Genomic DNA, 17,170 nt, shown 5'->3' with positions numbered 1-17,170 from the left:
CTTTCAGGAAATTCCAAGGGTTTTTGAGGCTCTTTGCATAGGACAAAACCAAATGTATTCTTTATACAGGGTCCCTTTCATCACCCTTCAAATTTAAGCCCTGAAGAACTTTTGTTAATGAGGATTACGTCTATTAATGTTTACTGTACCACGTTAGAATCAAGATATTTTAACATACTAATTTTTCATTTAGAAATAACACATTCATCACATGTTGATATAAATAATATTTCAATGAAGAATAACTATTTCCTGAAGTAGAGTGCTGTTGGTTTCCATTATTGCAAATCAGGCTTAATAGAAGTCAGGTGAATTCTCATACCTGCTTCTGCGTTTAGTCTTCTGGAGTTTTTGTTGTTTTGGTTGGAGAATATGAAGAAATATGACCTCACAGATAGATAGTTGTAAAGAGGACCTTGCTGACACCTTGAAATATTCTTGGGGATCCTCAGAAGTTTTTGGATCACACTTTGTGAATTGATGCTTGATATTTAGAGAATGGAGTTGCTAGGTCAGAAGGTAATGCACATCTTCAAGCTTACAAGATAAGTGTATTCTAAAGTGACTGTACCAGCTTACATAATCACCAGAAATATATGAGAATTCTAGTTGCTCTGTACCTTTTGCAGCATTTGATATTGTCAGACTTTAATATTTTCTGATCTGCAAGGTATGGAAAAAATATACTTCATTGTAGTTTTAACTTTTGTGTTTTTGTTTTCCATGTGGCTAGGTACTCTTTAAATATAGATTCCCCACTGATTTGAAATACCAATATTAGCATCTTCAAAATCCTGGGAGTTTTTGGTGTTTTTTCTGCCTGTGATGTTCCATTGTTGTTGTTTTTTTGTCTCAATAACCATAGTTTTAAGTTGCCTATTACTTACTATCCTCTTTCTTAGTAATAAAACCTAAATTTAATTGAGTGATCGTATACCCAGCTAATTAAAATTGCTGTAATTATCAAATAAATTACAATATTTAATAGTGCCAGTTTCCGTCCTCTAGTTACTGTCTCAAATTTCCTTGATTGTTTCTTTTTCCATATATCCTTTAGTATTATTTTTGTCAACTTAAGGATTGAATCAACTTTAGGGACTTAACATAGAAAGATTTTGCATATTCACAATAATAAGAACTCCTTCTCAAGAATAAATTATGTGTGTTCCATCCTTAAGCAAATCCTTTATGTCCCTCAGTATTTTAGAAGTCTTCCTATCAGCCAGGCCATTTCTTAAGTTTATTCTTAGATATTTTATACTTTGTGTTACAATAGTGAGCAGATTATTTTCATTTTTAAGAGTTTATAAATTTGCGAAGATAAAAATTAAGGTAAAAAGATATAAACTGAAAAATCTCTCTCTTCCCCATTCCTAAATCCCCTAGGGTTCCTTTCTCCATAGACAGCTAATATTATCTTTTAAAGATAATTTATTCACATTTATCAAAACACTCTTATTCTTCTATTTTATTATGGAAAATTCTAACATATATGAAAATATAATACTATAATGAAGCCCATTTTAAAGGTTCAGCAGTTATAAACTGGGTAATTTTAAAGCAGACAAGTCAGATATTATATCACTTTTTTTAATGTGTGTGTATATGTGTGTTAAATCAACTAGTGATTTTAAATCAACTTTATTGAGAATGCAACCTAGGAAAAAGCGATAAAATATATGAATAAGGGGTTAGGAAACATGAATAAAGGTAGAAGTTTGAACGTAGATAACTAGAAGTTCTAAGGAAATAGAACAATGCCACAACAATATTCAAAGATAAATTTGCAGAGAATTTCACATAAATGTTACAGTTACCAAACCTTAAATATAAGAAGTCCCTGATATACTTATACTAGAATGTTATAATGAAAATGCAGAACACCAGGGACAAAGATTTTTAAAAGTTGTCAGAGAAAAAAGCTTCACTTATGAGTGACAATTAGATTGGAGGTGATTTCTTAATAGGAGCAGTGGGTGGTAGTAAGTAGTGGGATAATATCTTAAGAATGCTGAGAGAAAATGGCAGTCAGTCTACAATTCTATACCCAGGAAAATTTAACCTGATACAGCAGGTCTTTCAAAAAAAAAAAATAGAATTTGTCATTAGGTTGTAAAGATTTAAAACATTCCCTCTAAGTCCAGGGAAAAGACCACGGCATCTGACATTATCATTTATATTTGACATATGTTAGAACTCGCAGCCTGCCCAGCATGGCAGGCATAAGAAATAAATGGTGTAGTCATTGGAAAAAAAAGAAATAAAAAGAAAATCGTTATTATATGCCCTTCATCAATCAGAGAGGTTGTAGTTGTTTATGAAGACAAATTATTAGAATTAATAGGAGCTTAACAAGGTTACTATGTAGTCAATGCATAGAAACAAGTTTCACTGAAGGTCATTTTGCCTAGTAGTTAAGGGCATTCACTGTGATGCCAGACTGCCTTGCTTTGAATTTCAGATTCAACAAACACTTCCTAGCTATGTGTCTTTGAGCACATTATTTAACTTAAACCTTTTCCCATAATTTATAATAAAGGTATCTTATAGGGATATGATGATTAAATGGATCAATATATATCTAAAGCACTTAGATAAGTGTCTGATTCCTAATAAGTGGTACCAGATTAATGTTAGTCATTACTATTATCCTGAATGCCATTTTAAACATTAGCAGTGAATAAGTAAAACTTTTTAAAAAGATAATGTGTAGTAATTCTAAAATTATGAAGAGCTTAGAATAAACTCTTCAAATCATGTTAGACCCTCATGGAAAAAATAAGGCTTTACTGAAAGATATTAAAGACATGAATAAGTGGGGAGATAGCCCATGTTTAAGACAGGAAGACTAGTAAAATGATGTCCTTGGTCAGTGGTAGATTCAGTGAATTTTCAATTAAAGCCTAAGCAAGATTTCTTATTAGACAAACATTTTAAAATATGTCTGTGAAAGCAAAGATGATTCAGAAGAACAAGATTTGTTTTTCCTTTTCTTTTGGTTTTGTCCAAACATATAACAATTACTCTGTGGTATGGTGTTGGTGCAGGAATACAGAAAAACATCAACCAGTAAAACAAATCGGAGAGCCTAGAATTCATGCATATATTGAAAGTTGATTTATGTTAAAGATATCATAGATAAACAGGGAAAAAATTTTCAAGTAAATGCTAGCATGATTTGATACTGATATGGAAAAATTGAGCCCTTCTTACTTACCTCAGACCAAAATGAATTTCAGGTGATTTAAAGACTTAAAAGTAAAAGGCAAAACTATACAACTTTTCAAAGAGAATAGAGGAGATTATCTAAACCTTGGGGAAAATAATTTATTAAATTTGATCAAAACCAAAAATAAATCTAAAGGAAAAGTTCATAATTTCAACTACATTAAATATTTTTGTTGAAAAAAGTAAAAAAATAAGTTCAAAAATTGAGGGAAAATTATTTGCGACAAGTATGATTGGTGAAGAGCTAGGATCTGAAAAAAAAATTTTGCAAACCTATAGAATAAATAACCACATAGAAAAGTGGGTAAAATCTTGAACAGGCATATCACAAGTTTGAGAAAACAAATGACCAATAAATATACTCAGTCTCATCAAAAATCAAACAAATGCAAACTAACCATAGTGAGATAGCATTGACAGATACCAGATTGGCAGAAATTCGTCTGCTAATATCAAACGAGGTGAGGATATGGTACAACTAGAACTTTTCACATACTGCTGGTAATAGGATAAAAATCCAGAATAATAATAGAATGAGAAATTAAACTACACAAAAAGTAAAATTTTTGCTATGGGAAACAAATGCCATAAACGAAATTAAAACAAAAATATTGCAACACTTATTATGACAAAAACTAATTTCTCTGTATGCAGAGTCCTTACAAATCATTTAAAAACCTGTAAAAAGAAAAAATGGAGAAAAAGAAACAAGTGATAGGAAAAAAATAACCTCGCTAGTAATGAAAGAAATGCAAATTAAAACCACAAAATTCTGTTTTTGTTGTTGACTAAAATTAGCTTGATAAAATACTAAAAAAAATTTTGAAGAGAATATTCTCTTATTTCCCTTATATAAGTAAAAATTAATTAAAACAATAAAAGCCAAATAAAGTTGAATTATTAAAAGACTGAGAAAGCACCACCTGAAGTCAGGATTATGAAGTCACAAAAGTCAGGGGAAGAGTATTATTTCAGGAACAGATTAGTCAACAGTATTGAAGGTAGAAAGGCCAAGTAAGTTATGAGCCAGAAGTGTACTTAAATGAGTGAGATACTGATGTGAAAAATCACTGGTGACTGAAGATCGCTATTGAGGTGGAGTTGGAAATCGAAATAGATTGAGGAGGGAGTGGGAATTGATGTAAATAAGGACAAATATGACCTAGCAGATTCTCCTTTGTTTTTATTTTTATTTTTAAAGATTTTATTTATTTAAGAGGGAGAGAGAGCACAAGTGGGGTGAGAGGCAGAGGGAGAGGGAGAAGCAGACTCCCCACTGAGCAAGGAACCCAGTGGGGGCTTTATCCCCGGACCCTGGGATCATGACATAGCTGAAGATGGACACTTAACCAACTCAGCCACCCAGATCCCTCTTCTCCTTTATTTTAAAAATGATCAGGTTTGAACTTGTTTAAATGCTTTTGGGCAGAGAAGCAAAGTGAGTCGGGATGAAATTCAGAATTCATTGGAGAGATAATAGGAGAAAAAGCCTTGAAACAGAAATCATGAAACTTAGTTTTTATTGTCCCAAATCTTTGATATTTAGTTGATATTTGATATTTATTTCATCTCTAATGGGTTGGCATACTTTTCCATAAAGGGTTAGATAGTAAACATTTTAGTCTTTGTAGGCCATAGGGTCTCTTGTCACATTTGCTCAGCTATGCTTTTTAATAGTAAAGCAGCTGTAGACGATAGATTGAGGCTGTGTCCCAGTAAAACTTAGTGTGGGACCCTTACATTTGAATTTCATGTAATTTTTAAGTGACATGAAACACTATTCTTGATTTTTTGTCATTTAGCTTGTAGTCCCTATGAAAACTAAGAGTAGGCTATAATTTGCCAATCCCTGATCTGTAAAATGAAAAATAGGGCAAAAATATATTTCATCTCTGCACTGTGTAGTTTTAACTGAGGGATTCTTGGCTTAATTCCACTAAGTGTATATGTAGTTTATCATATGTATGATCTGATTTAACCTTTTGTTTATCAGAAATAATTCTTAGTCTGAACCCTTTAGCACTCTCTACAGAAGAACTCAGAATTTACTTTTGTGACTAAAGTTCTGAGAATGTTGCTTATTCATCATTTATTTATTCATCAGGAACTCTGTCCTGAGATTACTAGAAGAGGAATGAACGATCTTTTCTGATCATCATTACATATCATTACAGTAATTACTGTAATATTCTAAAATAGACTTTTTTCAAGTATATTTTGGGATGGAAAATGAATAGAAAATCAATATTTGGCACAAATAAAAGGTAATTGTAAAAATAAGTTAAAATAGAGCAGTATTTGCCAGAAAATTCTGAAACTAAGGCATCTTTTGTTAAAGAGAGATCAACAAACTTTCAGAGATTTTAAAGTTAATAATAAGCTGACTCATATAAAAGTTTGAAGGAGAACTGAGAAAAACTTTCTCATTAATGCTTTGTGTATCTGGAGATATTCAGTTCATTTATGTTAGGAAACCTTTTCATAAGTGATAGCAGTTGAAACTTACTAAAGAAACTCTAGGGCTCAAAGTTTTTCAGTTGAAATACTAATTCTCTTATTAAGACTCTGATAATAATCAGATAAAAGATTTTGGGGTTTATTTAGTAATCTCTAATCAAGCATTTCAAGTCCTCAGCGTTTGGTGATGGTCTTAGGAAACCCAGTACAAATATTACAGAGAGCACAAGCAGGGGAGCAACAGGCAGAGAGAGAGGAAAAAGCAGGCTCCTCACTGAGCAGGGAACTCGATGCAGAGCTAGATCCCAAGGCCCTGGGATCAAACCCTGAGCTGAAGGCAGACACTTAACTGACTGAGCCACCCAGGCTTCCCCAAATATTCTTTTAAAATAGACCTCTGTGTGAGGTATTGATACTATTATTAGTCTCAAAGAAGTTAGGCGTTTTGCCTGTCATAATATTATTAGTTAATGGTAGAACCAAAATTAGAAACATGATTTTTGCCTTTCTTGCCATCTGCCCCTGTGAAATAAAAGGTATAAAGCAAGCTAAAGAGGAAAGGAAAAAGATTTGGGAATTTCTGGGAGTGAAAGAATGTGAGTCTCAGCTTGAAGGAGAAAACTTGGATGAAGTTTTAGACAGATGAAGAATGAATTTTACTTAGACAAAAAATCATAACAGCCTACTGTAGAAAGAAAGCAGAAATAAGGGAAACAAAGCCATTCTTGTTTTATTCTTGATTTAAAAGGTAGTGCTTCTGATATTTAGCAATTTGCTATAAATTTTTGGTACATATTCATCAAATTATAAATGTTTCTGTCAATTCCTCTTTACTAAACTTTTTTTAAAAATGAATTTTGAATTTGATTAGATGCTTTTCTGCATCTATTGAGATAATCACTTGATTTTCCTTTTTTAGAAGGTTTATGTAGTAAGTGAAATGTAAATATTTCTATTGCTAAATCTCCCTTGTGTTTCTAGGATGTACTCTTATTTATGATACATTAATATCATTTTTATTTTTATAATCCATTTGTAACTACTAATTTAATTTCTTCTTAATAGTATTAGGATGATGAATTCTTTTAATTCCTTCTTGAATCACTTTTAGTAAGTTTTTCTTAGAATTATTTTGTATAATACTTTTTTTTAAAGATTTTTTATTCATTTAGAAAGAGAGTGAGCACAAGCAGGGGTGAGGACAGAGGGAGAAGAGAATTTCAGGCAGACTTTGTGCTGAGCAATGGAGTTTAACTGAGGCCTGGATCTCACAGTCCTGAGATTATGACTTCACAATCCTGAGATTATGACCAGAGCTGAAATCAAGAGTCAGATGCTTAACTGACTAAGCCATCCAGGCGCCCCTTGTATAATCCTTAAATGTATTAGCTTAAATCTGCTCATAATATACAAGTCCTATATGAAAGATGTTCTAGTTGTTGGGAAAACTTTCCGCTTTTGGTTTGTTTGATCTTCTTTCATTCATTCATTCATTCAAGTATCATTTAAGAACCTAATATGTGCTGTGCCCTGTGCATTAACTTTTCCTGAAGTTTTTAAAATTGGTTTTTCTCTTTCTTTTTTTTATTATGCTGTATTAGTCACCGTACAGTACATCATTAATTTTTGATGTGTCCCATGATTCATTATTTGCGTATAACACCCTATGCTCATTTCAGCACGTGCCCTCCTTAATACCCATCACCAGGCTAACCCATTCCCCCACTCTCCTCCCCTCTGAAATCCTCAGCTTGTTTCCTGGAATCCATAGTCTCTCATGGTTTGTATCCCCTTCTGATTCCCCCCCATTCAGTATTCCCTTTCTTCTCCTAATGTCCTCCATGCTATTCCTTATGTTCCACATATGAGTGAAACCATATGATAATTGCCTTTCTCTGCTTGACTTATTTCACTTAGCATAATCCCCTCCAGTTCCACCCATGTTGATGCAAATAGTGGGTATTCATCCTTTCAGATGGCTGAGTAATATTCCATTTGTATATATGAACCACATCTTCTTTATCTGTTCATCTGTTGAAGGGCATCTCTGCTCCTTCCACAGTTTAGCTATTGTGGACATTGCTGCTATGAACATTGGGGTGCATGTTCCCCTTCTTTTCACTATATCTGTATCCTTGGGGTAAATAACCCAGTAGTGCACTTGCTGGGTCATGAGGGTAGCACTATTTTTAACTTTCTGAGGAACCTCCATACTGTTTTCCAAAGTGCTGTACCAACTTGCATTCCCACCAACAGTGTAAGAGAGTTCCCCTTTCTCCACATGCTCTCCAACATTTGTTGTTTCCTTGCCTTGTTAATTTTTGCCATTCTAACTGGTGTAAGGTGGTATCTCAGTGTGGTTTTGATTTTGATTTCCCTGATGGCTAATGATTCTTCTCTTTCTACTGCTCACCTAGAATAACCCAGGACCTAATAGGACAGCCTCAGCATGAACACTCAGAATTCAGACTTCCTGATTTCATTTTTACATATATAAAAATAAGTGATATATGTAAATACATGGACAGTGGTTATAGGACTATTGTATATATTCTGCAGTATGTAATGGAAAAAATTTTTCATATGTTTATAAAGATAGTATAAATATAATGGTTATGGAATTGTGACATATGAATGTAAAGATCTGTATTGATTTGTTACTACTTTAACATGGCTGATTTATTTGGCTGAAGTTTAAAAGTATTATTCCTACTTGAAAAATTGCTGGGTGCAACTTATTTAATAAAAAACGTTGAATACCATTGTGCCCTGAATATTCATCTTTCATCATAGTTTTTAACTTAACTACCTTGAGGGGCATCTGTCTAGCTCACTCAGTAGAGTATGTGACTGTTGATCTCAGGGTTATGAGCTCAAGTCCCATGGTGGGAATAGGGCTTACTTAAAAAACAAAACAAAACAAAACAAAACTTTCTAACTTAGCTGCTTTGTGGCTAAGTATTATCCTAAGCCCCCTAAGGAACAAAATCAGTGAATTTCAGAGATCTACTTTATTAATAAATTCTATTAGAGGAATATTTTATAAGAAACCATAGAGCTGAGATAGTATTCATCTTTACTGAAAACAGAATTTAACTGTAGCTAAAGGCAATATTGAGTATTGTTGCAGTACTTGGCTCTTATTCAACTGATGATAGTATACATTTGTGTGCAATAGGTTTAGATCATGATTAACTGAAGAGGTTTTTTTTTTTTTTTTTTGTAATTTAAGTTATTAAATAAGCTATTCTTCCCTTCCAACACAGGGCTCAAACTCACAATCCAACGATCAAGAGTCATGTGCTCTACCAACGGAGCCAGCCAGGCACCTTGGCTCAAGCTAGTGTATCTGAAGGGTATTCTTGTTAGGAGGCAACACTACTAGTGTCTGTTATTGACACTGGATGAGAAAAAGTCTGATTTTCTTCTATTTCTAGAGGTCTCTGTCCTCTTTTTCCATTTCCTATTCTGATCCATGTTTGATTAGGAGGTTGTAAGATTGTCTTTCATAAATGGTGAAGTGGAGATTGAGGGCAAGGTCTTTTGTGAACTTTCTGTAGAATCTTCTCCTTTGTGATCCGTCTATAGAATTTTGGCAGCTGTTAATGTAGATTATGATCTACGTTTGAACCAAGCAGTTGATAGCTGTCAGGAGGCCTGTGAACCATATTATGAAATGGTATGAAAGATCCATGTCTACATATATTTCTCTGTGTGTAGGCTCCATAACTCTCCTTCAATACCTAGTATGAGTTCTACTTGAAAGGTTAAGAATTATTGTGTTGGGTGGTGGGGGAGGGAGGGCTGGAAAGAGAAAGAAGGAGGAAAGAAAAGAAATCTGTTACAGGTATGATAATATATGAGGTCTTATATATTTAGAGTGATGCTGTGGAACAATAGCCAGTGGGGTGACGGGTGACTGCTTAGGCAATCGTGGGATAGTCATGCAGTAGTTAGTTTATAACTTTAGTAAGTTTCTTCCAGAGGCAGAGATTTTGATTTAGAGAATATCATTCTATTCACAGAAATGTGTCAGCAAAATACTTTAAAAAATAGACTGTTTGCCAAGAATTTTACCAAATGTGAACAAAAATTGTTTGGAAGTTATTAAGCTTTTTAGGAACACAGACTTTTGGTTTACCCAATTATAGTTACATAAATTATATAGAAAAGAACTATTAGAAACTATAAAATAAATATTCAAAAAATTACAGAAAAGCTAAAGTTGTTAGTTCATTTTTTTATTTTAGGTAACCTGGCAAATTGAGATTGGAATCGGTTGTCAATGTGACCAATAATATATATTTAATTCCCTGTAAGAATTTTAAAACTTTTTACTGCCATTGCCTCATTTATTGACCTTTTGTTTAATAATTTGGGTTCGATTTTAGGCCACCAACAAAATGGAAATGAAAGAGATTGCTAAACACAAGACACTATGGAAAATGAACTCAACAAGTGAACCTTTATTAGTTACTGGTGTAGAAGTCAGTCCTCTGAAAAAATTCACTATTCCCAAGATCAGAAGGACAGCTGGGAAAGGTAATATATACTGTCTCTATGGGAAATAGGTTTATTTCATAACTATTACTGCATTTCTCTGATTCTTAGTTTATGTTTGTCTTGTTTTGACTATATAAAATTTGGTTAATTCCTTAAACACACATGTATACACACAAATGTTCATGGAACAGACATAACTCATAAGTACACTTAAAAATTCTGGATATCATGCATAAAACAAATATTAGAAGACTTTGAAAAGTTTAGAGAAGAAAATGGACCAGCTAAGAACCCTGGAAATCAAGAATGTCATTGCAGTAAGTTCTCTAGATTTTATTTTTTTGTTTCCTCCATGTCTTAGATTCGATGCCAACAGTCCAGGAATGCCAGCTGGAACAGACATAGAAAGCCCCAAGAAAAGTCTCTTCTCCCTTGCCAAGAACTGGGAAAGGCACATCCTAGAGAAATAGAAACCTGGTTGACAATAAATACCTTACTTCTACAAAAAACTAGGGGGGTGGAATATAACATGCACACCTTTGTTAGCACAGACTTAAGTGGAGGACTTAGACTTCCACTACTGCCTTCCATGGCAGTAACAAGTTCCCCTCCCTGCCATCCCCTGCCCCTGCAGTGTCCATGGTTTTCCACCCCTCCTCTATGATAATAAGCCACCCCTTCTCACTTAGAGTAGAGTCAATAAAGACCAACTAAGGAGCCTGGACTTCTATCACACCTGCCAATTAGAAAGCACCCATCCATCTTCCAGTCTGTCCGTGGAGGCTGAGTCAGGAGCATTGACTTCTACATAATAAAGCATCCCCCACAATGTCATTGGAGACCCCGTGGAGAGCCAGGATGTCAGTCCCACCTGGTACTAAAGAATCGATTACCCTCTGCCTTCCCCTACTGGCAGATTCCCCTGCTGGCTCACTTTCAGTATAAGTTTGCTAAAACCCAAGATTAAATATGATCCAGAGTATCTTACTCTTGACATCCAAAATGACCAAGATATAATTTTTTGAAGTCATTCATTTACCATCAACCAGGAAAATCTCAACTTAAATGAGACAAGATAATCCAGAAATGCCAACAGGCAGATGAAACAGAAGTTGGAATTATCTGATGAGGCTTTTAAAGCAGCCACTATAATGTTTCAGTAAGCAATTATGAACACTCTTGAAACAAAAGAAGACTAGAAAATCTCAGCAAAGAAATGGAAAATGTAACGAAGAACCAAGTAGAAATTTTGGAACTGAAAAATACAATAATTGAAATAACTCAGTGGATGGGTTCCAGAGATGAATTGAGAAGATATTGGGAAGAGTCAGTGAATTTGAAGATAATAACAATAGACATTACTCAGTCTGAACAACATAGAAAAAAAATGGCAGAGCTTCAGGGACATGGGGAACAATAATAAAAGATTAAACATCTTTGTCCTCAGTGTCCCCAAAGTAAAAGAGAAAGAGTGTGGGAAAGTATTTGAGGAAATATTGGCTAAAAATCTCCCAAATTTGGAAAATGGCATAAAACCTATATAGTCAAAGGGCCGAATAAGCTTTAATAAATAAGATAAACCCGAAAAGTCCATGCTATAGCACATCATAATCAAATTTCCGAAAACTAAAGAGAGAAAAATCTCAAAAGCAACTAGAGCAACCATATATCTATAGGGAAAAAGAACTTTTTTAAGACTTTTTTTTTTAGAGAGCATGCAGAGGAAGGGGCAGAGGGAGAGGGAGAAAATCCTCAAGCAGACTTCTCTTTGAGTGCAGAACCTGACACAGGGGTCAATCCCAGGACCCTGAGATCATGACCTGAGCCGAAAACCAAGAGTCAGCCATCCAACCAACTGAGACACCCAGGCTCCTTGGCGGCAAGAAAAACGTTTTTAAGTCCTACTTCCAGCAGGGTCTTGAGTTCATGACCCCAAGATCAAGAGTCACACACACTATCGACTGAGCCAGCCAGGTGCCCCTATAGGGGAAGAATTTTTTGAATGACAGAAGAGTTCTCATTAGAAATCATGGAGTCCAAAGGAAGTGACACATTTTCTTTTTTTTTTTTTTTTTTAAAGGTCTGGGTAGGTTTTTTTTTTTTTTTTTTTTTTTAAAGATTTTATTTATTTATTTGACAGATAGAGATCACAGGTAGGCAGAGAGGCAGGCAGAGAGAGAGAGAGGGGAGGAAGTAGGCTCCCTGCCGCGCAGAGAGCCCGATGCGGGGCTCGATCCCAGGACCCTGGGATCATGACCTGAGCCGAAGGCAGAGGCTTTAACCCACTGAGCCACCCAGGCGCCCATGGGTAGTTTTGTTTTTTTGTTTTTTTTGGAAGTGACACATTTTCAAGTGTAGAAAGAAAAGAACTGTCAACCCAGAGTTCTGTCCCTAGCAGAAATATACTCCAGGAACAGAAGTGAAATAAGCATTGTCAGATAAAGTAAACTAAAAATTTTACATCAGCAGATCTAACCTGAAAGAATGGTTAAACAAATTTCCCTAAAGAGAAAAGGTCAAAATAAAAAAACTGGGAACATTAAGAATGAAGAACAAACAATAGGGAGAGTCAAAATATAGGGAAATTTAATGGGGCCATCCTTCTCTTGAGTTTTCTTTTCTTTTCTTTTTTTTTAAGATTTCACTTATTTATTTGAGAGAGAAAGAGAGAGAGCTCCCAAGCAGGAGGAAATGGAAAGGGAGAAGCAGACTCCCTACCAAGCAGGGAGCCCAATGCAGCAGTCAATCCAGGACCCCAAAATCATGACCTCAGCCACAGCCTAACCAACTGAGACACGTAGGCACCCCCTCTTGAGTTTTCTAATTGTATCTGACAACTGGAGAAAAATTTTAACATTCTGTGATGTGATTCTCTAGGAATTTGGAGGAAATAATTATAAAGTGAGATACTACCTTTGGAGGGTCCTGGGTGAATGGGTACAGGCTCTCTCTATGTTATGTATTATAACTACATGTGAATCTATAGTTAACCTCAGAATTAAAAGTTTTTATGAATATAGATAAAAATGAATTTTTTAAATGTTCAAGCAACCCATAGGTGGTCAGGGAAATGAAATAGAGAATTGAACAATGAAGGGAAAAATAAACAGAGATGGCAAGCTTAAGCCCCAATATATCTGTTATATTAAGTGTCAATGATCTAAATATACCAATTAAAAAACAGAAGTTGACACAATATATTAAAAACATGACTCCAATATATACTGTGGATAAATTCACTTCAGATATAGTGATACACGTTTTTTGAAAATAAAGATAAGCAGAAAGATAGGCCATGCAAACAATCAAAATAAAGTGAGAGTAGCTTTATTAATATTCAATAAAGTAGACTTCTGAGGAAAGAAAATTACTAGGAACAAAGATAGAGCATAATGATGGAAGGGTCAGTCTACCAAGAAGACATAGCAAACTTCAATGAGTATGCACCAAACAACAGAGCTTCAATATGCATGAAGCAAAATTGTTAAAACTGAAAGAAGAAATGTAGTTGGAGACTTTAGTGCACCTCTCTCAAAAATTGGTAGAACTAAAACCAGACAAAATCCCCAATAAAAAGAATTACAGACCAATATTCCTGATGAACATGGATGAAAAAATTCTCCACAAGATACTAGCTAATTGAATCCAACAGTACATTAAAAGGATTATTCACCATGATTAAGTGGGATTTATTCCTGGGCTGTGGAGGTGGTTCAAAATCCACAAATCAATCAACATGATACACCAAATTAATAAAGAAAATATAAGAACATGATCCTCTCAATAGATGCCAAAAGAGCATTTGACAAAATACAGTATCCTTTCTCTATATAAACTCTCAAGAAAGTTGGGATAGAAGGAACATACCTCAACATCATAAAGGCCATATATGACAGACCCACAGCTAATATCCTCAGTGGAAAAAAAGTCTGAGAGCTTTTCCTCTAGAGTCAGGAACACAACAGGGATATTTGCTCTCACCACTGTTGTTCAATATAATACTGGAAGTCCTAGCCTTATCAGTCCAGATAAAAAGTGTCTGCAGAGTGAAGGAACCAATCAATAAAACTAAAAGATACCTTTGGAATGGGAGAAGATATTTTTAAACAACATATCTGATAAATGGTTAGTATCCATAATCTATAGCGAACTTACCAAACTCAACACCCCCCCCCAAAACCAAACAATCCAGTTAAGAAATGGGCAGAAAACATGAATAGACATTTTTCCAAAGAAGACATCCAGATGGCTAACAGACACATGAAAAAATGCTCAACATCACTCATCATAAGGGAAATACACATCAAAACGACAATGAGATACCACCTGTCAGAATGGCTAAAATGAACAACTCAGGAAACAACAAATGTTGGCAAGGATATAGAGAAAGGGGAACACTCTTACACTGTTGGTGGAAATGTAAGTTGGTATAGCCACTCTGGAAAACAGTATGGAGGTTCCTCAAAAAGTTAAAAATAGAACTTCTCTATGACCCAGCACTTGCACTACTAGGTATATAACCAAAGGATACAAAAATGCTGTTTTGAAGGGGCACATGCATTCCAATGTTTATAGCAACATTATCAACAATACCCAAATTATGGAAAGAGCCCAAATGTCCATTGACTGATGAATGGGTAAAGATGATGTGATGTGTGTACACACACACACACACACACACCCCAATGGAATATTACTCAGCAGTCAAAAAAATGAAATCTTATCATTTGTAACAACATGAATGGAACTAGATGGAGTGTATTATGCTAAGCACCATAAATCAGAGAAAGTAAAATATTATATGATTTCACTTATATGTGAAATTTAAGAAATAAGACAAATGAACATAGGGGAAGGGAAGGAAAAATAAAATACAAACAGGGAGGTAGGCAAACCATAAGAGACTCTTAACTATAGAGAACAAACTTAAGGGTTGAAGATGGGGTGGGCTGGTGGGAGAATGGGCTAAATGGGTGATGGGCATTAAGGAGGGTATTTGTGGGGGTGAGCACTGGGTGTATTATAAGTAAGTGATGAATCACCAGATTCTAGTCTTGAAACCAATACTACTGTATATGTTAAGTAACTTGAATTTAAATTTAAAAAAAAATAAAACTATTGAGACAGAAAACCAGCAGTTGGGGCACTTGAGTGGCTCAGTTGATTCAGCATCCAACTCTTGATCTCAGCTCAGGTCTTTATGTCAGGGTTGTGAAGTTCAGGCCCCATGAGTTTCACCCCCACATCAAGGCAAAAAATCAGCAAAAATATGGAAGAACTTAATACTGTCAAGCCACAGAATGTAATTGACATTTGTACATAACTTCACCCAACAATAGCAGAGTAGACATTCTTTTCAAATGCTGATTTGACACCTACCTAGAGAGACATATGTTGGGCCACAAAACACATCTCAACATATTTAAAAGAATTGGAGTCCTGCAGAATGTGTTCTTGGACCATATGCAAAGTAGAAACTAACAGAAAGTAATATGTAAGTCTCGGAACAAATGAAAAATAAATAACACATTTCCAAATACTGATGAGATTTCAAGGGAAATAAAAATATACATAAAATAAAAATGAAAATGTAACATATCAAACTTGAGGGACACAGCTAAAGGATTGCTAAAAAATTTATAGCACTAAATACATTAGAAAAATAGGAAGGATTTCATATTATCAAGTAATATCACTACTGGGTATTTACCCAAAGAATACAAAAACACTAATGCGAAAGATCTATGCACCTCTATGTTTACTGCAGTATTATTCACAATAGCCAAATTATGGAAGAAGCCCCTCTTTGTTTACTGCAGTATTATTCACAGTAGCCAAATTAGGGAAGAAGCCCAAGTGTCCACTGTTAGATGAATGGATAAGAAGATGTCATATATATATGCACATGCACACGCAATGGAATATTAATCAGACATAAAAAAGAATGAATCTTGCCATTTACAACAGAATGGAAGGATCTAGAAAGTATAATGCTAAGCAAAATAAGTCAGAGAAGGACAAATACCATATGATTTAAGAAAATCATAATGTTGAATTTAAGAAAACAAGCAAAGATACAAACCAAAACCAGACTCTTACTATACAGAACAAGCTTATGATTAGCAGTGGGGGAGGGGGGAGGGGATGGGTAAAATAGGTGAAGGGGATTAAAAGTACACTTATAAACACTAAATAATGTATAGAATTGTTGGATCACTATATTGTACACCTGAAACTAATATAACACTGTATGTAATCTATATTGGAATTAAATTTACAAAATAGGATTTCATAAGAGTAATCTCAGCTTCTCCTTAAGAAAATAGAAGAAAAATAACAAATCCAAAACAAGCAGAAGAAGGAAAGTCAATGAAACAAAAAATCTGGTTGATTGAAAAGATTAAAAAATTGACAAACCTTTAGCAAGACTGACAGAAGACACAAATGCCACAAATTCTACTATCAGGAATAAAATGAAATAGCATTTCTGACCCATAGCATTTAGAGGTTAAAAAGGAAATATGAACAGATCTATTTACATAAACTTGACACCTTAGATAAAATGGACCAGTTTGTCAAAAGTACAAAGTAATAAAACTCACACTAAGTAGATTATTCAAACACCTTAATTTATAACTATTGCAGAAATTGAATTCATAATTGAAAACACTGTTGGAAAGAAATCTCTAGGCCCAGATGGTTTTACTGGAGAATTCTAAAAATTCAGAAAGCGTTGATACAAATTCTACAGAAACTCTTCCAGAACATAGAAAATAATTGTATGAAGCCACTATTACCTTGGTATTAAAACCAGACAAATGTAATAAAAAACAACAACAACAACAACAACACATACCAATATCCATTATGAACATTGGCACAGAAATCTTATACAAAATAAGAATTCAGCAGTACTGTATATAAAATGATTTTACACTACCTCCAAAGGAGTTTTATTTCATGGATGCAAGCCTGGTTTTAT

General features: G+C 34.4%; 1 protein-coding gene across 7 annotated transcripts in view; it reads left to right on the top strand.

Annotated features, from left to right (window-relative positions):
• The window catches only part of TEX15 (testis expressed 15, meiosis and synapsis associated), an 88,073-nt gene that overhangs the window by 18,289 nt on the left and 52,614 nt on the right, over nucleotides 1–17,170 (top strand). For 3 of the 7 annotated variants that reach the window (XM_047716782.1, XM_047716798.1, XM_047716792.1), the window contains exon 3: nucleotides 10,077–10,227. In XM_047716782.1, the coding sequence (XP_047572738.1) occupies nucleotides 10,089–10,227 (139 nt within the window). In that variant the 5' untranslated portion in view covers nucleotides 10,077–10,088. Of the gene's footprint in view, nucleotides 1–4,290; nucleotides 4,370–5,365; nucleotides 5,493–9,318; nucleotides 9,365–9,390; nucleotides 9,452–10,076; nucleotides 10,228–17,170 lie in introns of those variants that run through there. The other 4 variants (XM_047716812.1, XM_047716806.1, XM_047716775.1 and 1 more) reach the window with 4 other exon arrangements.

Source organism: Lutra lutra, chromosome 2 (genome assembly GCF_902655055.1).
Source record: "Lutra lutra chromosome 2, mLutLut1.2, whole genome shotgun sequence".
NCBI classification, from domain to species: Eukaryota; Metazoa; Chordata; class Mammalia; order Carnivora; family Mustelidae; genus Lutra; species Lutra lutra.
Note: the sequence above shows the minus strand (reverse complement) of the source record. Positions and strands in the feature narration are given on the sequence as shown.